This window comes from Sus scrofa, chromosome 17 (assembly GCF_000003025.6).
Source record: "Sus scrofa isolate TJ Tabasco breed Duroc chromosome 17, Sscrofa11.1, whole genome shotgun sequence".
Lineage (NCBI taxonomy): Eukaryota > Metazoa > Chordata > Mammalia > Artiodactyla > Suidae > Sus > Sus scrofa.
This window is the reverse complement of record NC_010459.5, coordinates 44,876,277-44,900,151: the sequence shown is the minus strand read 5'-3', so window position 1 is coordinate 44,900,151 and position 23,875 is coordinate 44,876,277. Positions and strand designations below refer to the sequence as shown.

The following is a 23,875-nucleotide window of genomic DNA, read 5'->3' as shown; positions in this document are numbered from 1 at the left end:
ATTAAAGCTATTCCCATCTTACAGGGTGCTCACCTCCATTTAAGGCTGAAAAAAAAAAAAAAAGAAGAAGGGCGACCTTGGTCAGTGATATTTAGCAGTTTTAGTTGTATAGGTTGTGACGAAGTCAATTGCAACCTCTTAGGACTGGCTGGGTAATATTGAGGGAGTCTGGGATATTTAGACATCTGTATCTTCTTTACACTTAACTCAAGACTTATTAAATGGTTTTCCCCAGCAAGGGTAGAGCTATCTTTGAAAAACTCGAGTCTCTGTAGTGTTTTCCAGCTACTTGACATTGACTTTTGAGTTAAATCTTGGCTAAAAGCAATTACTGTCATATGATGAATTGAGGCAATTTATTTATTACTTGAGAAACATCCTAGGTGATGTCACTTGGAAGAATGATGGAATAATCCTTCTCAAGTAGTCCATTATCAACCAGATTTATCGAAGGAAGCACTATTCTGAGGTGTGGGGGAGGTAGTCAGCAATTTAAAAAAATTAGTCATCGCGCGATCCAAGAAAGTATTGGAAATAAAGCAGAGCACGGTTGCCTAAACTTGAGCTTGCTTGTCTCCCTGTGGGATTAGCTGGGATGCTTTGATTGCTAAATATCAAGAAAGGTATTATAGAGAAAGCCCAGAGATTAATAATAAAACTAAACTCAGTGTATGAAGGGCTTGGGGATGGCGGTTGATGTACAGGAAAAAGTGAAAAGGATGAGGGAACTTAAAAAGGTCAAGTTTAAATATCATTTGAGCAAAGTCTGTATAATTTGGCCCATATAACAAGATTCCCATGACATGTTCATCAATCCCTTCGATATTAGAATATGATATATTGGTGGAAGGGCATGAGGGAAGATAATCTTTAAGAAAAGCAGGTGTAAAATGGAACCACATGATACAGCAGGTGGCAAACTCACCAGGGGCAGCCATAAATACAGAGACATCTTAGTCTGACTGTTTGAGATAAGATTCTCAGATCCCCTAAAGAACTGTTCTGATTCTTCTTTCTTCCAGTTATTAGAGGAAAATCAACCAGATTTCTTTGCTGAATAGTCCCTTCCCTGATTTATTGGAGAGGTGGCAGAGTAGTACTGTGGTTTTAAGAGAAAAAACTCTGTACCAGACTGCTACAGGCCAAATTCCATCCCTGCCATTTGCCATGGTTAGTTTCCCTGAGTCTCAGTTTCCCCATCTCTGAAGTGGGTATAATGATAGGACTCACTTCATAGGGTGGCAGTGAGGATTCAAAGGGATGGCATATGTGAAGGGCAGCCGGGCTTGTACTAAAAGCTCCAAATATGTTTGAACTCTTTATTATTAATAATATTGCCATTTTACACATGCTCATGTATCCTGACTCTTCCGTTACCATCTTCTGCCTACAACCCAGTTTAACACCTGGCTGTCCTAAAAGCCAGTCATAATTGCGGCATCTTAGCTTTGACTTTGCTGTGAATGAAGACACAGTACTAGACATTTCTCTTGATTTCCTAGTCCAGACACCTCTCAAAAGTGGCAACAAGGTGAACTGTGCATCATGTGTTCCTAGGAAGCCCTTGGCCTGTTTGGCCTCCTATCTATTCTTTGCTTCCCCTGCTGTGCTGGGACATGCAGGTACCCCCTGCATGGGGTGGCGGGGGTATGTATTGCTTAGGCACCATGTCAGCTGGTGTCTGAATGTGGTCAATAGAGGACAAGAATTACTGCCTGAGAGGGAAGGGAAACCTTCTCCCTCTTGGCTTCAGGCCCCATCTTTGGCAAGTATCCATGTCCCCTGTGTGACTCTTATTCTCCCATAGATCTACTGAAGTTCCAGCTTTTGTTGGATGGCTTTGACCTCTGGGCTCTGATGAGCCTGTGTCTCTCTAGTCTGACCTGGATAATGGCTCCTGAGGTTGCTCCCTTCTGGGTTGCCTCACCGTCCTCTCCTGATCCCTGGGTACCAACTCTCTAGTAGGTGTGCTCCATTTTCAGTGTTTGGTGCAGTTTCCCTTTTCCTGGTGGGTTGCTGACTGATGTGGAGCCTGTGCTGGCTTCTAGTGATTAGTCCCTCCTTTACTAAATGGTAAGGAAAAAAATCTGACTTAATCAGCCAGTCTCTATTCTGGCTTGTATCAACATCACACGTGTGTGAAATATCTGGAATCTCCATTTTTCCATTATATTAAAAAAAAAAAGAAAAAAAAAGTCAGCAACAGCATTTGTTTCTCCTCAGGCTTCTCACACCCCTCCTGTTCACTACAATTTCAGTCCTCAAAGACTGCCAAAGTAGTTCATGATCACAATTACAAATGCTCTCAATGCCTTGGGATGCAATTTGTAAAGTCTCCAGGCTTGAATCTAATGAAGTATCCAGATGCTTTCTTACCAACTCTTTTCCTTCTTGGACTTTAGTTCCATCTTAAAAATAGCCTACCCTTCTGAGAATTCATGTCCGTGAAAATCAAGACGATATGGCATGTACCTGACTTTAGAAGAGCCAGAAACTTGCCCAGCTTCCTCCTCTTTTCCCTGCTGCCTCCTCTTGGCAACCCCAGCCCTCATAATCAGAGATACCTGTGATGCTTAAAACTTTCACTGGCATAGAGGTAGCAGCTTCGAGTTAGGATTTCAAAGGTTTACTCTACTGGGTGCCAGATGCATGTAAAGCCAGAGTAAATCCAGAAAGACTCTTCAACAAAAGAAGTCATTAAATAGATGGGCGTAGACTGCCAGCTCAGTATGATTTGGGGATAAATGCCCTTGGATAGCTAAGAGGCAACTGTGTGTTTGAAAGACTGTTGCTTTTAGGAATTGTGTCCCCCAGAGCCAGCTTCCTTTCTTGCCATCAGCAGTGATCACCAGCATGTGTTATGCATCCCCTGTGATTTGCTTGGTTTTATCAGTTGCAATTAGGTACTTCTTTATCTACAATTTCTATTTTTGCTCTATATCTTGACAGGAGAAATTCTCTGAAGTAAACCTATAGAATTAAGGTTGTAACCAGGGAAAGTACTTTGAGAAAGAATTACTAATCCCTTGTTGCCAAATTATGTTATTGCTGCCATTAAGTCATCTAGATGTAAGCCTGATACTGGCCTCGCCTATAGGAGGAAATATAAGCAAATCACTCTGGGGGCTCTGCCTGCCTTTGTCCAAAGGATGGGATGAACCTGGGCAGCGGGTTGCAAGAAGGCATCACCCCAGCCCCCACAGTGATCCACATTTTACAGACACCAGAAACCCTGCCACCACTTGGTACCAGTTCCAAGGTCGTGCCATTATTATGCCACACAAGTGAGCAGATTCTCAGAGTTCATTAAGCAGTTTTCCCCTCTGTTCCTACACTGATGCCTAGGAAATCCCTATAAACTTGGCATTTACTCCTTATTTTACAAATGAGGATACAAAATCACACTGTGGTTAACAGCGTTGATCAAGGTCATACAAATAGTTAGTGATGGGGTCTGGAGGCAAGCTCATGTATTTCTAATTCGAAACCCATTGCTTTTGACTAACCTCATCAAACCATCACATCTCTGCACCAAAAGGCACATAAGAGGTTGCGTAGTCTGAGCACAAGGAGTGCCTAGGCAGTGCCTTTCCTTATTTGTGACACCTTCTCATGCCATTGTGGGTCCCTTGGGGACTGGCGAGGGTGGGGGTGGATAGAGCCCCACTGGAGTGCCATGGCTCTAAGGATGACAGAGAAAATTTCTCTCAGAGTGTGGGTGTCAGTGTAATCAAGGGGTGCTGGGTTGATGATGGAGTCAATAAGTAGAGAAGAAAGGTCAGCATCCCATGAAAGGGAGGCTTTGAGAGCTTGGGTAAGCATCCAGGAGGTGAGAACCAGTGGAGACAGCATGGGCAGGTAAAAGAGAATGCCAGTTCTGAAGTGCAGCTTGGGAAAATCCTTGTCGCATGCTCCTCCCACATCTTTGAAAAGGGCTGGCCTTTAGCCTCACCTGGTTAGGCTTCTGCATTAAAACTTTTCCTGTGTTGGCCTGTAATCTACTCTTGTCACCCCTACCCACTGATATGCACTCTGCTCTTAACATCAAAGGGACCAAAACTATTCCATCTTCCACAATGGCCTTTTAACTTTAGGAAGGCAAGCATCAAGTCTCACCTGACTCTTCTCTTCTCTGGGAAGATCCTGATTCTGACCGCCATTCTTCCAGAATCAAGGATCTTTGGAGTTTTCTGTGCAGCAGCATCACCTAGAGAGCTTGTATAATGCAGGAGCTGATTCAGGAGATATGGTGTGGGGACTGGGATTCTGCATTTGTAATAAGTTCCCAGATGATGCTGATGCTTCTGGTCATTGGAACCCACTTTGAGTGACAAATCTCTTGGCCTGTCTTTACCCTGCAGATCCTCTCATGGGCTGGAGTCCATAAAAATGGACAAGCTTCACCAGGGTGACAAGTGCAGAGTAGAGCAGAGAAGCACCGTCCTTGTTGGGTCTCAAGAGTCCCTGAGGAATATAAACAGGGATGGTTGTTTGGTGGCATAGGACAAGAAGAGGGTGAGGGGCGGGGGGAGAACATGGCACCTGGGCCCTATATATGGAGCAAATATTGAGAGAGGGGGACAGGCTTCAAGAGACTAAGAACCCTGCCTTGGGTGCCAGGTTTCCATATGTAAGAGTAGATAGGTGGCCCCTTGAAAGCCAGATGTGGACTCTGAGCTAAGGCTGAGGCCACTGGATTCTCAGCCAGCATAGCTTCTGTGAAAAGAGTCCAGGGTAGGGGAGCAGCATCAGCTGCTTTGAGAGGTCCGCCTTGACCTTTGGGAGTTTGAGTGCTCAGAGCATGGGGGGCACAGCTGACTGGAGGATAAGGTTGGCCATGAAACCTCATGTTGGAAACAGCAGTCTCCTGTCTGTGCAGGCTGAGTTCACAAGACTGTCGTTGATGACTCCATCACACAGGGGTCTCAAGGAGAGCCTTGAAGCTGCTCCAACTGGATAAATCTACCACTTGTTGCCCACTTGCCAATTCTGCTTTATTTGGACTGTTCTCAGGTTGGCTCCTAGTGGAGGGCAGCGATGAGCAGGACACATCCACATCCGTCCCCTTTCTCTCCATTCTCAGACTTCTGGTCCCTGCTTAGTAGATGGAAATTGCCCAGGGCCAGAGCCAGAGCTTTTTAGGGGCTGGGACATGACACTGCATTTGACTCTCATGAAGAGGATGGCTTAGGGCAAGAGTAATGCACTTACCATATTGCTAATGGGCTTCCAAGACCCTTGGATCTCTGGCCAGTGAGTCAGGTAGCCAGGCTTCTATGCAGACCAAGCGCTGGCATTTCCATAACAAATCCATCAGGGGAAGTTCATTTTAATGATAAGGGGGTGAGTCTTGCATGCATAATCCCAGCTCTGCAACTCACCAGTTATATGGCTATATGGCTTTGGACAAGTCACTTCACCCATTTGTGAAGTTTTCTATCTGTAGAAAAGGGAAAATAAAACTAGCATCTTCAGCATCAGGTTTTGTGAGGATTAAATGACTTACTATCTGAAAAACACTTAGGACATTTCTTGGCAACGAGTAATGGTGATGTGTTTAGGCTAAATTTTAAAAAGTAGTGTAATCCAGATTCTGTTAAATGAGGAGCTCGGTGCCTGCCTAAAAGAGCTGGTTGCATTACTCAGAGGCCCCAACTTTCACCAACCCTGATGTGCTTCCCAGCAAGTCCTATTGCAGGTTCTCATCTGCTTCTCTGAGCACTTAATGACATGAGCCCCATGGACACATTCCTGACTCTGCAGCAGGAACAAGACCAGCTCATCCTTTGTCTCTGTCCCTCTCTTCTTCCTCCTGGATGTAGGAGCCCCAGATGAATGCTGTCTGGCCATTGGTCCCAGAGCCATTCCTCAATACCTGTGCTACCTTTGAGCACTGTCAGCATGCTTCTTTTATGAACATAGGTGCACATTGCCAGGGGCTAAAGTAAATGCCCTTAAAAGGATGTTGTAGTGGAAGCAGAATTTGCCATGTCCTAGGACAATTCCTATATCTGGAATTTAGTTGGACAAGACAAGCACAGCTCTTCCTAATAACCTCACTGTACAGGGCCTGGGATTTCAGCTCTGATGCCTGCCAGCTGAATTCATTGAATTTGTCGACACTGCTGGGCTGTGGCCTCTCTGAATGTCTTGGATGTTCCTCTGTGGCCTTCAGATATGTTCCCTTGTTGATTCGTTGTCACCACTGAAGGTGCTTCTGTTTGGGAACATCTTAGAATTTACCTGGGAAGGTTCTTCTAATACTTATCCAAGATCTTCCCTTCCCTTTGGGTAGGAAGTTTGATTCTCTCCTAGGAGCAGCATTTGACCCAGTTGGTTATGCCTTCCCTCTTGAAACACTCTCTTCCCCTGGCTCAAGGACACTGTCCTCTCCTGAGTTTTTTCCTTATGTGTCTGGCCACTCCTTCTCTGTTGCCTCTGTAGGCTCATCTTCCTCTACCCACTTATTCAATACTGCTGATCCTCAAGTCTCTGTCTAGGCCTGCTTCTCCATCCACTCTTCATTGCTTCCCTGACTAACTTCATCAACCTCCATGCTTCAAATACCATTTATGTGCATCTGGCTCACACACTTTTGTCTCCAGCTTAGACCTCCTTTAAGAGATTCAGATTCGGAGTATCTCTCAATCTCAAATTGCCCCAAACACACATATTTTCCTCCTAACTCTAGTCTTTGTAAACTGTTTCTTGAACACTTGAACATCACCGTTATCCACCTCATTATTGTCATCCTCAAGAGCTCAATTCTCTTTTCCTTGTTCACTGCATCTTTTCCATCAACAGGTTTCATTTATCTATTTTGGGTAATTATCTCTTTTATTGCATCTTTCTTCACTGCCATCACCTGAGTTCAAGAAACTCTTCTCTTTCATCTGGAGACTATAATGGCTTCAAAATGCATCTCTCTACTCCGCTTCGGCTTCACAGAGAAGCCGGAACAGTCAGTTGGACATACAAATCTGACCAAATCATGGCTCCGTGAACAACACTTCAACGACTCCCTGTGTTTCTTGGGATGAAAAAAAAGAAAAACTCCCATTGTGACCTATGATGTCCTGCATGGACTGGCTCTTGCTGCCCTTGCCAGCTGTCCACTCCATGCTCTCCTGACCTCTCACCCTCATTACATGGCAGTTCTTTCATTTCTTGAAGGCACCAGGCTCCTTGCCCTATCACATGGCCTTAGCCAAGGCTGCTTTTCCTGCTGTCCCTATACACTCCTTTCCTGGTCTTGTTGCCTAATTAAACCCTATCCTTCTCAGAGCCCACCCCACTGGCCACTTCCTCACAACAGTGATTCATTTCTCACTGTTTTTCATGGCTCATGCCCCTCTATGTTCTAATCCTTAACAGAGTTGACAGCTTATGCTTATTGATTCTTTATTTATTAATTCTAATCCCTCAACCCGACTCACCACTAAATGTAGGCTCTTTGAGGGCAAGAACTGGGCCTGTTTGGCTCACCATTGTATTACCAAATGCCTGGCCTACAGTGAGTGCTTGTGATTATGTATTGCGGGAATGAAGTGTGAGTCTCATAAGACCAAGCTGACAGCGGTGTCCCTAGGGTAACAGGACTCTCTCCATGGCTTTGTCTTTGTGCCTCCAGTCTCTAGAAGGGGATCTCATAGCAGGCATTAAGTAAAGTTTAGCTACATCAGTGGGTGCATGTTCCAGAGCCAATGCTTCTTCCAAATTCAAATAAAAAGACTCTGATGCTATTGAGGAAATTCTGGTCTGAGGTGCTCAACCTCCTTTATGCTTAGGCACGTCCTATGTCTATGTACTAAGACATATCTCAGAAATTCTTGTCTCCAAACTGGAAAATGAGGGCTACTTAGGACCTGCCTGCACCCTGGAATGTGAGACCAGCCCTACCTAAGAGGTTGGCCAACTCCTCCAGGAATTCTCTGGCTATGGACAGGCACAGCCTGTGCCGACCCTCCTGGGATTTGTTGAGTTGGGTTTATCTTTAGCTGAATAAACCCCTCATCCATAAGTCCTTCTAGGAGAAGATTCCTTACCCCCCAGTGTTACATTATTTCAGACAGGGAACATGGGAGCTCAGTAATAAATGAATGAATGATCCAGTGAATAAATGAGGCAAACAGCTGTGGTCCACTAGCCTCTATGTCATTCAGCCGTCATCTATTAACCAGCAGAGAGGAAGAGGGAAGCTTGTGCTAGACACTGGCTTTAGAGAGACAAAAAATATGCACTCCCTTACTTGAAGACTTGTTGTTCCCACTAGGGAGACTTGGCTAAGTAAACCCAGCTTTTCCACTTTACAAGAGAGTCTAGGGTGAGGGGAGTTCCAGTTGTGCCTCAGTGGTAATGAAACTAACTAGTATCTATGCAAATGTGAGTTCAATCCCTGGCCTTGCTCAGTGGAAGGGTCCAGCATTGCCCTGAGCTGCGGTTGCAAATGAGGCTTGGATCTGGCATTGCTGTTGCTGTGCAGCTCCGATTCAACCCCTAGCCTGGGAATGTCCATATGCCTAAAAAGACAAAAAATAAAAAACAAAATAGAGTCTGGGGAAAGTGCTGTGGTAAGGAAACACATGATGCTCTTAAGCAGGAAGAGGGGATGTACTGGAGGACTGTTCTGAACATCATTGAGTTTGAAGAATCAAAATCATAGCTTATGGGCATTAGCATCCCTTCCATCAGCTGAGTTCTGTGAAATGCAATTTGGTCTCATGAGAACAAATGTGTGGGGCCAGAGATGTCATCCCTTCAGCTAAACATTAAACAGCCACAAATGTTAAGGGAACACTTATTACGAGCCAGACTCTGTGTTCACATGAGGAAACAAAGATAAACGAGGCATCATCTTGCCCCCAAAGAGCTTGCAGACCACTGGAGGAGACAGATGGGGAAGCAAATAAAAATAAATAATATCAGTACGTTGATGTTTGCCAAGTGTTACAGGGAGTTATCAGAATTTAGAGAAGAGAAAGGAGAACTCTCCTGGGGCAACCAGGGAAGTGGGGTCACTGATAAAGGATGAGCTGGTGCCGATGTGGTAGGAAAGTAGGGCTGGGTCAGAAAAAAAGGAGTCTTTGTTGGTTTTTTGTTGTTGTTTTAATTTTGCTTTGTTTTTGTTTGGGGGGATTTTTTTGTTTTTATTTTTTTTTTTATGGCCACCCCATGGCATGTGGAATTTCCCTGACCAGGGAGCTGTGGCAAAGCCAGATTCTTTAACCTATTGCACTAGGCTGGGGATTGAACCTGTGCCTCTGCAGCAACCCAAGCCGCTGCAGTGGGATCCTTAACCCCCTGGGCCATGACCAAGACTCCTTTGATTTATTTTTGATTTTTTTAAGGAAAAGGAGTCTTTAGATTTAAGCTGCCTCACACAAACATGGCACCATTGGGAAGAAGAATTCACCAAGGTCCTGGGAACCCCTGGACCACACTCCAGAAGGGTTCAGGGTCTAGAATGGAAAGTTGCCTCTGTGCCCAGTACATGGCACAAAGAGGCTGGGATTAGGCATTCTTTGGCTCCTTAATTCTGCTGTGTCATTAGCCAAATGCTTATCTTGGAGGAAAAAGATTGAGAGATCTAGGGAACTTGAAAGTTGAATTCAAGATTTCTTTAATTAAAAATGTAATATTAAAAATAAATAGTTTTTTTTAAATACATTAAAAACATATTTCTGACCTTTTTTTTTTTTTTTTTTTTTTTTGGCTATGGCATGCAGTGGCTTGATATGAGATCTCAGTTCCCAGGGCAGGGATTGAACCCAGGCCACAGAATGAAAGTACCAAGAGCTAAGCACTAGGCCAAGGTTTCTGACTTTTGAGACCTAGACTTAGAGTCAGAAAACCTGTGTGGCATCCTGGCCCTGGCTGTTATCAGCCATGCAACTTGTAGCAAGATTTCTTGGTTTTCTCATCTACAAAATGGGACAATCTATATATACTTTGGGGAACATTTGCAAGGGTTGACCAAGCTAGACCCATGAAATGGCCTAGCACAGGGCTGAGGATATATAGTAAGTGCCCAGTTCTCCAGCGTTCTTGATGTGGAATTGACCTGTCAGGACGCATAGCATCAGCATTAAATTCCAAAAATGGAGTTAGCAGATGTATGTGTTTTTCTGAACCCAAGGCCGTTCTCTTTAATGCGCTAAATTGCTACCCTATCATTTGTTTCATTTTAGGCACAAGATTAAAAATGTTGCATTTTTATCTTTAAAAATCCAGTGATTTTAATTATGTTACCCTTACATTAAACTGTCGTTTTCACCATTTACTTGAAAGAATTAAGTAGGGTGTGGAATAATTCCATGAGCCTACAATCATATGGTTTTCCATGGTTTAATCCTCAGGACAGAGTGTGGATAGAAATCCTCTGCTTCGTCTCTCCCAGCACAGCAGTTGTGTAACCTTGGGGAACTCAGTCTCTCTACACCTTAGTTTCTTCATCTGCAAAAGAAGGGGGAGGGGTAATAACCCCAACCTCACAAGGGATTAATCCTGGAAAGGGTTAGATACGGGTCAACGTGTATAACGCCCTCAGCACAGTGCCTAGCATCTAGTTAGTGCTCAGTAATGGAACCTGTTGTTGTTATGAATAGGTCTAGTCACACGTGTCAGCCTTTTCAATATCTTGCTCCTTCCTCTTTCCCTCCAAGGTGCCTCCACTCAGAATTCTAACACGGTGGAGCCGGAGAAGCAGGTGGACAACACGGTGAAGATGGCCGGTGTGATCGCCGGCCTCCTCATGTTCATCATCATTCTCCTGGGAGTGATGCTCACCATCAAAAGGAGGTGAGTTTCTGTTGCTGCCCTGCAGACTCTGCCAACCCCAGGCAGCCCCAACACTGCCACCTGACCAAGTCCTTCCTCTGCTGATCACTTCTGAGCAGGACCTTCTGATATAATCATTGAGGTCCTGAAATAGCGGGCCAGCCGTAGCTGATGGTGTCTGAAGGGTGTATGCCACCTGCTGGGCAAGCAGCCCTGTGTTGGCCGGTTTCTTATGGGGCAGGTGTTTCTTGCTGCGCCATGGGATTCCAGGTAGGATGCTTCTCAGAAATAGCTGCTCTGCTGTGATTGGTCACATCATCCAGATTCCCCGGGGAGCCCCAGGAACAGAGATGAGCCCGGAAATACAGACGCAGGAAAGTAATGCTTCATTCCTTTCACCTTCCTTCTTCCCTGATTTCTCTTTGGTCAAGTAACAGCATCCCCTGCTGTCCTCTGCATCAAAGGGCTAGAGGTTCCAGCGGTGTGACAGCCCTGAGGGAAGGCTCCATCCTGCTTCTTGTCACATAAGACCCTCCCAGCAGGATTGTTACTGCTTGTCGCCTCTCAGCAGGATGTCTTCCTGGCTCCTCTGGTCAAGGAACACAGTTACATTGCTTGCATTACTCAGGAAAGTCAGGGCACAGGCTCCTTTCTTATCTCCCAAACTCATTACACTGTTTTTTTCCGTTTCTCAGACATTCACAAGGCATGAGGACCATGGGGAAAGGAAACAGTCATCAGGGAAGGCTCTCACTGTCCTGGGGCTGCACGGTTATTGCTCCCAACAGGGGAGTCCTCCCACCCACCTCACCTTAGCACATGGACTGCCACCATGTTCCCAAGCATGTTGAGTTGCCATCCCGGCATCTTCTCAATTTTAATACTGGGATTCCAACCTTGGTCTCCACCGTCCCACTCTCCAGTCTGCCGAAGCAAACAAAATATGTACCTGCATTATGAAAATATGTTCTTCCCCCCCCTATAATGGGAAAATAGGAGTTCCCATTGTGGCTCAGCGGATTAAGAACCCAAGTTGTATCCATGAGAATGTGGGTTCTATCCCTGGCCACGCTCAGTGGTTAAGGACCTGATGTTGCTGCCAGCTGCAGTGTCGGTCGCAGATGCGGCTCGGATCTGGCATTGCTGTGACTGTGGTGTAGGCCTGTAGCTGCAGCTCTGATTCAACCCCTAGCCTGGGAACTTCCAGGCTGTGGGTATGTTCTTAAAAAAAAAAAAAAATGTGCCACTACGTGCCCTGCCCCCAACTTAAAGATGTTTTTTTTTTTATTCTTCACCAAACACCTTAACTCCTCCGCCAGAAGCTCTGGGTTTGGTTACTCACAGAGTTTGAGACAAGCCTCATCAATCACAAGAACCTTGCTTTCCATCCTTGGGATGAAAAGAGCTCATGAAATTTGTTCTCACCAGAACATAGAGACAGAATGCCTCAAAGACAGATTTCAGTTTCTACCTAAGGAGTTCCATGAATCTAAACGCACAAAGTAAAAATACATACAAACATACATACATACGTACGTACGTACATATATACATACCAGATCTCCTTTCCAGCCATCAGTTCCCCCTCTACAAGCAGTTAGGCTTCTTGTAGCCGTTCTGGTGCCACATTCTGTTCTCAATCAGCCAGTACCTCGTCTGACCGGGACATCTTATTGGTAGAACCACGCTTTCTTGACATCCTTGTTCTGAGAGGCTTCCTTTCCTCAGGCTCCCAGCAGAATGACTAAACGATTAGTTCGGCTCAGCTACTGATTTTGCGGTTGGAAAGGCCAGGGATAGGAAAGGTACATGAGGGGTCAGCAGCCCCCTCCAGAGTCATCATCATCACACTCCATAAAACAAGGTCATGTTTTATGTCACAGTGCCAAGTCAGCTGCAATTAGATGAGGTCCAGTGTGAGGTCTGACTTTTCTGGGGGACAGTAAGCACATTGCACATATTAAGGTCACTGACCCATCCTTAGAGTTGTAGATGTTTTAGAGACAAAGGTGAATTTGGGATAGTCTTCCTGAAAAAAAAAGTAACCAATTTAATAGAATTGCACCTTTGATAGACCCTGAATGTTCTCATTCTTTGCTGCTGATTTGTAAGTCAGATATGCTCTTCCAATTTTGCTCTTTCTAAAGCCTGGCTTAATCCACATCACCATTGTCTGTGAGCTTGTGAAAAAATTTCACTTCCCTCTCAACAGCTATTTCTGAAAGGTGTGACTTTCCGGAAGGGAGGAAAGGGCTGTTTCCAGGATGGGAGCAAGGATAAAGTGAGCCCTTTGTGTGGTTTTATCCTCTTTGGCGTATCCTCTCCATCTCTCACCTCTGTGAAAAACATCCATCAGACTCAACTGACGGGCATCACATGATCATCATTTTTTTTTCCCAGAGGCAAAACTGAGATGGTTGTGGCTGGGGGCTAGGGGCAGTAGACAGCTAGGGGCAGGGGGTGGGGGAGATGCTGATCAGTGTTTTCAAGTACAGTATCTTTTGGAAAAAATGAGGCATTTTGCTGACTGAGTTGATGATAATATTTTACAGATGGGTATAGCAGAAGGTAAGGAGAAAAGCAGAGAGGAGGGGAGGGGAGAGAAGAGGGATGGAGAGGGAGAACGAAGGAGGAAAAGGAGAGATTAAATGTAGCCCTGCACTCTTTCCATTAACCTACAATGTCTTCTGATGTCTTGAAATTGCCCCCAAAGGACAGTGAAGGGCTTGATGAGTCTTTTCCCTCCTCTGATCCCAGCCCCATAATAAATATGGGAGAAGCTGCATTGGTCACTTGAGTCTGTCATTAACTTACTGCTCACAGAATGCTATCCACAGCTACCGAAGAGGAATAGATATGAAAGGAAAGGAACCTCTCCCAATAGTAGACAAATCATCACAACTCAGGATCCTGTGTCAGCACCTCTTCAGTATCCACTCATGACCATGCATCCAGGAACTCTCAGAGCTCACATGCCTACACTCCCCTACACAGGCTTGAGCTGAGTCTTCTCCCTAAACTCCAGGGACATGGGCATGGTGGCTCCCTGTTTTCTCTGCTTCCAGTGAATTCATCTGGCTCAAAGTCTTTCCTAGAGCTGCAGCCAAATGTTTCTAGTCAACATAAGACATCCCAGGAAATTCCCATTTTGGTTCAGAGGTAACAAGCCCAACTAGTATCCATGAGGACACGGTTTGATCCCTGGCCTTTCTCAGTGGGTTAAGGATCTGGCATTGCTGTGAGCTGTGGTGTAGGCCACAGATGTGGCTCAGATCCCATGTTGCTGTGGCTATGGCATAGGCTGGCAGCTACAGTTCCAATTTTACCCCCAGCCTGGAAACTTTCACATGCCATGGGTGGAGCTATAAAAAGACAAAAAGAAAAAAAAGTATATAAGTGAAGCCTGGAATATGACACAGGTGATCCAGATTCAGGTATCATTTTCTACTATTATTTGCCTTGCTGCGTACTATTTCCCTGAATCAAATGTCAGACATTTATTTTCACGAGCAAGGCTCCAATAACTCTGCCTCTTAGCCCTAAATTCTTCCAAGTATTACTTCCTCCATGAAGCCTTCCCACAAGCCCACCCCCAACTCCCAATCCCAGGAAGACCCAAGAGTCTCCCCTGCACCATATGCCTAGATCTTCTGTTGTGTATGTATCATACTAACTAGTGATAGACTGAAAATGGAAGTGGCCTACAACGGCAGACCTTCTGCTTTGACCCTCTCCCACCAGGGCTCCACTACTCTGTATCATCTGCCCCTGGACCTCTACCTTCAAAGTTTTTATGGTTAAAGACAAAATATCATCTCTCCAACCAACCTGTTCCCAATCCTATGTCCCCACCTTAGTGATAGGTACTACCTCACACTCCACACCAAACCAACGGGATTCCATCACCCCATATTTTTGAACCTACGTCTTTACATTCTCTTGGTGACATCCTCTCCTCTCCCTCTTTCCACTGCCTCTTCTATGGTATCAGCTTCTATAGCTTCATGATTCAAGTCTCCTCACCACCTCTTTGACCCTGGCCCCATCTCGCCAATCCATCTGTATAGCCAAAGTGATGTTTCAGAAATGAAACTTGCACTCCCAAAACTACATTCTAAAATCCTTCAGTGGCTTCTCCTCCCCTATAACAGTGGTTCATGGGGTAGACATGAGGGAAGAGGCACATGTTTGTGTCGTCTTGAGAGCTTTGTTAAGCTCCACTGTCCCCTTGCTCACAGTGATTCTGGCAGGTTTCCTTGAAGTCTCACCTCCCTCCTCTACCTTTGCTTGTGAAGTTTCCTCCCCCTTCAATGCTTGTGTTCCCCAGTTCCTTGTGACAGATACACCCCATGGTTGAGATCTAGTTTAATAGACATTTTCTCCAATAAGCCCTCTGACCTTCAGTCTAGACACAATCTCTTCACCATCTAGACCCCCTCTATGGGATCCACGTTATGTTCTGTCTTATATTTGTCATTCGTATTCAAATCTTACCTTCTTCACTGGACCATCAGCTGCCTATTCTTTTTCATCCTTATTGTAAATGTGCCTTATAGCTACTGTGGATTCCCTAAAAATGTATTGAATCCCAGTGAAATTAGAACAGATGGGGACCGAGATGGCACTCCATCTTTTAAGCGAGAAAGTTTCACTCAGAAGCCAAATATCAACATTGAGCATCAAGGATAAAGCCAGCACTTTGGTAGGAAGTGGTAAGGCTACAAGGCCAGTATGTAAAAACCACATCCTGGTTTTAGACTCAGGGAACACACTATCTATCTAGGAAGAAAAAAATAGTGAGGCAGTAGGAAAATCTAACTACTGGCTGAGCCAAAGAGGCAGGGCTACTATTAGCTGGTACTGTGCTACAGATCACAAAACAGAAACATGGAGAATTTAAGAAAATTGCCCCAAATCACATAGTTAATAAGTGGAAGAGCTGGGTTTCAAACTTGGCCAATCTGATTGCAGAACCTACACTCTTAACACCATTTAATCTGGATGAAATATAAAATGGGATTTGCTGATATGATGCTGAATGGTGTGACAGATTTTTGAATGTTCACTGAAGTGGGAATGCAGCCCACCATAAATGTGTTATTTTGCTGTGTTTACCCCATTCGCGACTGCTCATCCCTCCACGCCCTGCAAAGTGAATCCTCCTGTTTGTACTCATTGGGCAGCCACTCAAGTGAAAACTTTGGGAGTCTTCTTCTTCACATTTACTCACCCCTTTTGTGTTTTAACCCCTTTCACATTCACCTCTTCTCCTTCCTCATGGCCATGGCAAGATCAACCCCCTACCTCTCTTGCAGCAGCTTTCATGGCTCTGATCCCTTGCCCCCTCCAACTTTTTTTCTCACCCTCCTGCCAGAATCATCCATCTAGAAAAATATTTGGCACCTTGGCTTTTTGGGTTCTCCTTCTTACCTATGGTATTGAGAGTAAGCTGCTTAAGCTAATTGGGAAGTAGGGCCTGCCAACATCTTGACATTCCCACCTTGATAATCCACCCACCCATCCAACAAACACATAGCCACATCAGCCTGGAAACACCCTCCCTTCTACTCCCTCTGGATGTTCCTTGACTTTACAACTGAGGCATCATAGAATCTAGGCCCAATTACCTCTGCCCCTTGCCACCCTTACCTCCAGATGTGGTCCCACAGCTCCCTGGTAGCCTCCCCATACCATTTATCACTCCAGGAGATAATAACATAGTGATTCCTAATGCAGGCTCTTAAAAAGTCAGATGTCTTGGATTCTAATCCCTGCCATGCCGCTTCTAACTATATAAACTTGGGCAAATTACTTAACCTCTCTGTAGAATAATAATAATGCTTCTAGTGAGGATTCAATAAAATAGTTCACATAAGTACTGAGAACAGCACCTGATGCATCAGTGACCTCCTAAAAGCAGTCGCTAATGTTATCATTTATTTTATCATATATTTTTGGTCTGGCTCTCCCATAAGGCCTGTTGGCTGGATTAAGATGGCACTTGTTTTACTATCTTTGGTACTTGTGGAGACAGTCATATAATAGGCCCTTGGCTCAATTAATGACAGAAAGATGGATAAGCAGGTGATGCATGGATTTTTGAATGAACAAGTAGATGAGTACATGGATGAATAGATGAGTGTATGGGATTATGGGATAGATGGATAAGTGGAAAGATAGACTATTAAGTGGATGGATGGATGGATAGGATGGATGGATGGAAGGAAGGAAGAATAAATGGGCAGGTTTATGAGCTAGATGGGCAGGTAGATGGCCAAATGTATGGTTAAATAGACAAGTTAGTTCTGTTTAATATGGAACAAAGGGAAGCTGTGCCTCAAGTCAGTAGTGTCAGCCAGCTCAGATTCTGCAGTATGTGATTTATGAAGTTTATGGTCTTTTTTTTTTTTTTTTTTTCCTAAGCATAGCTGTCTCCCTGCTCAGGATCTTTGGTCTCAGGCAATCTGTTAGCTTGCAATATCACTGTATCCTTGTAAATTCAGACCTTCAGTAAATCTTCTTCAAGCCTTAGAGAAAGGATATATATGTATACTGTGTTTCGATCATAGAGTAAGAACTATGATCTTTGTCCTGGAAGACTTTGCATTTTAATTTGGAAAACATACTCAATTAATAGAAGCCTGTCAACCGCCATTATTCTGGAGTTGCCTCGAAGCTGGGTCAGGGATAGCACTGGCTTTTGGTGACATCCAGGATAACTCACTACTTGGAAGAGGTGAATTGAAGGTTTAGGAGCGTGTTGTCGTAAGGAGGTAGCCCAAGCAGAGGTGAATCCTAAAGGTTGAGAACAGAAAACCAGAGGGTCCAGAATGTTAAGTGTAGCTGGGACCCAAGAAGGCAGCCTGGGGCTACTGACGGTGAGGAAATACTGGCTCAGGATGGAGGCCTTGTAATTGGTGCAGAAATACACAAAACATTAGAGCTGGTGAGGGGTGACCTCTTTGAGCTTCAGATTCCTCAACTAAAAATGAGAAGAATAGTACCTGCTCCATGCAGCCAGGAGGAAGAGATAAGGCTTGTGGCATCTTCATGCCTGACCCAGTATATTGACCAACATGTATCTATTTTCTTCCTTCCTCGAAGGCAACATTTATGGTCTTAGATTTATGTTGCTACCAAGTCTAGTTACTAACTATATGATCTTAGGCAAGTTATTTAACCTTCTTTGCCTCAGTTTCCTCATCTGTGAAGTGGGGATATTCATAATTCCTAACTCAGGTGAGGGCTACATGAGTTAATATATGAAAAGACCCTAGAGCAATGCCTGGCACATAGTAAGTGCTGCATAAGTATTCTTATTTTATTGCCATTTTTAATATTCCTAAGGAGGTGAATACTTTGTACCTGGTCACCAGAGTGAGAAGCAGAAAACCTTATATCTATGGATGAAGTGGGGACAGAAGCTTCCCTTTACTGAACCCTACTGTACTTCAAGTGTTTAATATAATGTACTATTAATTTAGATAATATAATTTACTTAAAATACTTTGTATATTACATCTCACAGGTAATTGGAATATAATTAAAATTAATGTAATGCTGATGCCCTTTATGACTCTTATGAAAAAATCATTATCCCCCCCCAACCCTGCGATGGAGAAACTGAGGCTCAGATCTATGGCGACTTGCTCAAGGCCATGCAGTTAGCACGTGGTGGTTCTAGGATGCTAAGACATGCCATAGGTCCACTTGTGAAAGCTGTTTCAGCTGGTGGTCACCCATGCCATTCCCCTTGGCACATGGATCAGAAACAGAGGTCCAGGGAGAGGAATCACCTTGTCTAAGATGTCACAGTGAACAAGTGAAAGGGCTGGGATCAGAATGCTGACCTCTCCATCCTCAGCCCAGTGTTCTCGACAATTTGGAGAACACAGATGTCTGAAAGCCTTCATCGAATGGATCCTGAGCTTTCTGCCCTTGAGGAATCACTTTCCCAGGCCCTGGACTCAGAACCAGCAATGACAAAGAGGAATGATCTCCGTACAGTACCAACCTGTATGGTTAGTGGAGGGGATTGTATGACGTGTATGAGCTCTTCCAGTTCCCACCCATCTGTTGGAAGTTATTCACCACTTTCATCATCTAGTGTCACTGTTCATTTGGCCAAAGATATTGAACACTTTTAGGAATGATCAGATCTTGCCGTGCTATGGTTCATTTTCCCGAGCTCAGCCTCTCAAGGAGACATAGGGCTTCCTTTCTACCATGATGTCTTAGCTCTCATATGTCACTTTCCTTCTGGAGCTGTAGAATTTGGCTCTCTTGGTGAATGAGAGAAAGCCTAAAGATGGCCCTGCCTTGGGGGCTTTGGCTAGTTCCTACTTGAGAGGGAGAAATCTGGGGCTCTGAGGACCTGTTCCCAGCCTGTGGATATAAAAACTGCATCTTTCTGTGCCAACCAAACTGGATAACAGAGACAATTAACCAAATCACTCAAGGGGGAAGAAAATTATTCTTGCCTACTCAGACGGTTATTTGGGAATCCGAATTATTCAGCAGTTTTTCTCAATCCACAAATGTATTGATTATTGTCAGTGTAGTGCAGCCTGTAATATAAAAGCATTCTTTATTTTTCTATAAATTACAAAAAGTTATAACAAAGGCAATATCATAGACTTGAGTTTCCTATTGTTCTGAAGCCAAGAATGAGAAGAGAGATCAGAGAAAAGATTACAGAGAGTGATTTTTCAACCATTCTTTGGAGAGTGGAATTTTTAGTCAGGTGAAATCAAATGAAATGCCAATTTATGAAATAGATTAAAATGGAGAGGCTCTGGCTTTGGTAAATGGCAGAGGACCAGCAGCCCTACCTACTCAGCACCCCCTTCTGCTATTACAATGAGGCTGCTCTGCAGAACCCCTGGGCTCCTCAGAGCACATTTTGAAAACTGCTGGTTACAGAGTTCCCTGGTAGCCTAGCGGGTTAAGGACCTGACATTGTCTCTGCTGTGGCTCTGATCACTGCTACGGCACAGGTTCAATCCCTAGCCTTGGAACTCTTCCACACGCCTCAGGCATGGCCAAAAAAAAGGGGAAAAGTACTGATTTCGTTCAACTCATCCAAGTGTCAGATAAGACAAGGCACGGAGAGTCTGTTAAGTTGTCCTCTGTTGAAACTGAAGTTTGGAATTCCCTTCTCTTAGTGCAGTCATCTTTCATGATAAAGTGTGAGTGTCATTTTGATTATCTACTGATAACATCACAAACTATTCCCCCGAGAGTTAGAGACTTAAAAATAAACCATGAAATTTAGTGCTTGGTTTTTCTCATGAATCTCTACTTTAGTTTTAAGGGCATGCCTTGTTTCTGTTCCATGATATCAAGGGTTTCAGTTGGTACAATCCAGTTGGCTGGGGCTGGAATAGCTGGGGGTTGGCTGGCTGTCTCTTTCTCTTCATACAGTCTAGGGCCTCTGTGTGTGACAGCCTCAGGATACTTAGACTCATACATGGAGGCTCAGAGTTGCAAGTGAGAATTCCAAAGACCCAGGTGGAGCTGCATGGCTTCTACTTGTCCTATCCTTGAAAGTCCCAGAAAATAACTCCTACCACAGTCTCTTGGTCACACAGTGCCAGCGCTGATTCAGCATGGGAGGGTACGGCACCTGGGTGCAACTACTGGGAAGTCTGGACCATCGGGGAGCCATCCTGGATGCTGGCCACACGATTTCCTTGCTTTTGGTGTGACCTTACTAAATAGATTCTGATGTGATTTGACCTAGAACAGAGAAGCTAGAAGTCATCATGATTTTCTTTAGATCCTCTGAGCACTAGATCAGATAAACTAATTCTAGAAGGCCACAGAAATCTGGCGCAAGACCAGAAAGTCATAATTACAAGAAAGTTAGTTAACCATCAGAAAGCATTTTCAAAACACTGGAACATCCAAATGTGACGTGGCATCCTCTGCATGAGGATTGAGTTTCTCTGTCATAGGAGAGGTCTCTCTTTTCTTTGACCACTAAAAATATCTGATTCTCAGCAACGGTGACTAGTAGAGAAACTTGCATCTCTTTGAGCTTAGGGATGCTGAAATACTATGTGCAATTCTAAGAACCAAGATTTCATATAAATCTAATTCTTGTTTGTTTGTCTTTTCTTTTTCCCCCTTTTTGGACATTTCCTTCATCTGACTGCCCACCAATATATAGAAGAAATGCTTATTCCTACTCCTATTACTTGTAAGTATCGACCCGGGGTGACTTTGCTTTGTGCCCTGTAAGGCAACCTGTAGCATGCATTTCCTGCACCAACCAAGTGTCTGTTGGTTTCTCATACTTTCCTCTGTCTGAGCCATCTGTAGCCTCAAAGTTTTTATTTTGCCAAGATGTTTTCCGTTTGAAAATGCACTGTCATTGTTCATGTCCATTATGTTTCTGCCATCTTGGATTTTTCCCATGTTTTTGAAGATGTAAGGGGCTGTTTCTCCTTTGTCAGTGTAATTCACTAGTTAGAAATCCTTAGACTCCAGCAAGAGGAAAACATAATCCTTCTGCAGGACTTGCACACATAAAAGAGAATTACTGATCTCAGCAACTTCAGAGTCCATTTGCGTCTACTTGGGGCACATGTAGCCCTAGGGGCTCAGATTAGAAAGAAGTTCGTTGACTTTTTTTTTCCTTTTTAAGGGAGTCTACAGGGAACCATGATTTTATCTAGAACCAGCTTCACAGGTGACAGATACATCCAAGGTCTTTGCTTTGGGCTGGAATTATCTCAGTCTGGTGTTTATCACTAGTTATCTCATGCTATCAGTGCATTTTGTTGGTAATTATAGATGGCTGATTGCCTAACAACTTTTTTGCACTTTCTAAATCAAGATGATGATTTTTCTTATTACCAAACCAGACGTTTTCACAACATGAGGGTAAAGGAGAGAAACTCCATAAATAGATCCTTGGTAATGAAAAGTTAGAAAACCGCTGAATTAGACTCACATTTCTAACATGCATTTTCCACATTTGAAAATTGAGGTCCAGAGAAGTGTGTGAAATCACACATCCAGTTAGCAAAACTCAGGACACCTTGTTCCCTGTAAAGAGTGTTGTCCATCACTCCACATCTTCCTCCACCCCAGGCACACCCAGCCTTGTGAGGAGACCATATCTATTAGCGATCATCTGCTGAAGCCTTCACAGATGAGGATGAACCTGCAAAAGGCTCTCCCATCCCTCTGCTCAGTGTTTTGGGTCCCTGGTCAATGACCCACACAGTGAGCAAATGAGATTCTGGTATCACCACCTTCATGTTGTATAAGAATCAACGAACTCTGATCACCAGCACTGAAAGTACCAGAAAGCTAGCTTTATTTGTTCATTCATTCACTTGACAAACAGGCACTGAACATGTACATTATATTCCAGACACTGTGGCTAGAGAGGTGGCCGGGACTTTGAGTCCCCCCCACATAGTGCTCAAGCCTATCAGAGAGACCAGCATAAAATCAAATACTTGAAATATGGGTGGAGATGGACTTCCATGGACCATGGTAGAGGGGCACTTAGTTAGGTGACTAATTTTTTAGTGGGGCAAGAGATAGATGTCAGTGCTTTTAGGGATGGATTACCCAGTACTGAAGAAATCAGAATTCTGAGCAGGGGAAACAGCATCTGTAAAGGCACAGAGAATGAAACAGTAGGGGGGGGTTGTTGCTCCTGTGGGAAGAGTTACGCAGCTCTGGGTTCAGTCACATGTCCATTGCTCACCAGTTATAGAGCCTTGAGCCTGTTTTATGAATTTTTTGAGCCTCATTCATCTTAAGTCTAAAATAGGGGTAATAGAGCCTAACCTATAGAGAATGAGGGGTTTTGTTAAGTTCCTATCACAAAATTGGCCCTTGTGAAATGTTATTTTTTTTTTTCCCCTCTTCAGAAACCATAAGGAGTCAGGGTAGTAACAGTGGCCCCTGGAAGCTCCTCTGTTCTTCTAGAGGTTCTTATGGCATCGGTGTTCCACAGTGGGTGTGGGCATGTGATGACCCATCACAGCCCCTGGGCGCCTCACTCCCTTAGTCTGTTAGCCAGTGTATCTAGCACTGTTGGATGCCCACTTTATATCATTCTCTCTGCCTGGGCACTGTGGTGAAATTAAAGATGAACAGTGTGGAGGTACAGGAGACAGATGTGTAAGTACTTGTAGTTCAAGTTGCAGTGATGAACCAGGATCTCTCAGTGGGTTCACATTTGAGTCTAAGTGATAGATCGTCACTCATGGAACTCACACCAACTCAGGAACTGGCCATGGTCAAGGATTCAGAGGAGGAGAAGAAGTGGCAAAGCAGACATATAGGTAAGAAGAAAACCATAAGCACCAAGAGAAGTCCGTTGCAGAAGGAGGACTTTCCAGCAGCAGGTGCTACAGAGACACAGAAGTGGAGGCCTTGGGCATGGCCCTGACATTTGACCAGCAGAAGTCATTTGTACACATGATGGGGGCAGGGTTCAGGAAGGAAGCCAGCCTGTCTAGGACCTATGAGAAGGATAACTTCTTAGCCATTGGGCCCTAAAACAGAGGAGAAACATGAGCCCAGCCACTTGAGGGGCCAGAACGTCTGGGCACATGTATAGGTGAAATAGAGGAGCCTGTGCAGAAGGGTGAGGTTGAAGGGTGGGGTGCCTAGAGAAGGGATGGTTTAGAGGCAAAGTGGTTGGGGACAGGGAGCCTAGGAGGGAACGTGTCACAGGTCTTTTGAAGCCATAGGATTGAGAGATGTATATAAATGGAGAAGGAACAAAAAAGGAAATGGGACTTCTACAGTCTCCAGAGTCAAAACTCCACTCCACCGTGCCTTAGGTATAGACCTTGAGTGGGTGCATTAAACCCTCTCTACTCAAAGTCTGGTCCATACACCAGCAGCACTGACATCACCCAGGAGCTTGTTAGAACTGCATCACCCAGTGTCCCAGCTCAGCCCTTGTGAACCAGAACCTGCATTGTAACAAGATCCCCAGTGATTCAGTTGCACATTAAGTTCAAGAAGCACTGGTTTAACTGGTCAGTTGTCTTGTCTACAAAAGAGGAAAGAAAATACCTTCCTCACAATGGCTGGAAATTCACCCAGTCCTTCTACAAACCTCAGA

At 44.5% G+C, this 23,875-nt stretch overlaps 1 protein-coding gene across 13 annotated transcripts in view; it reads left to right on the top strand.

The window, feature by feature from the left end:
* PTPRT (protein tyrosine phosphatase, receptor type T) overlaps positions 1-23,875 on the top strand; it is a 1,163,284-nt gene that overhangs the window by 980,671 nt on the left and 158,738 nt on the right. For 7 of the 13 annotated variants that reach the window (XM_021078123.1, XM_021078122.1, XM_021078114.1 and 4 more), the window contains 2 exons: positions 10,662-10,797; positions 20,948-20,977. In XM_021078123.1, coding sequence (XP_020933782.1) covers positions 10,662-10,797; positions 20,948-20,977 — 166 coding nt within the window. The remainder of the gene's footprint in view (positions 1-10,661; positions 10,798-20,947; positions 20,978-23,875) is intronic. The other 6 variants (XM_021078115.1, XM_021078112.1, XM_021078117.1 and 3 more) reach the window with 1 other exon arrangement.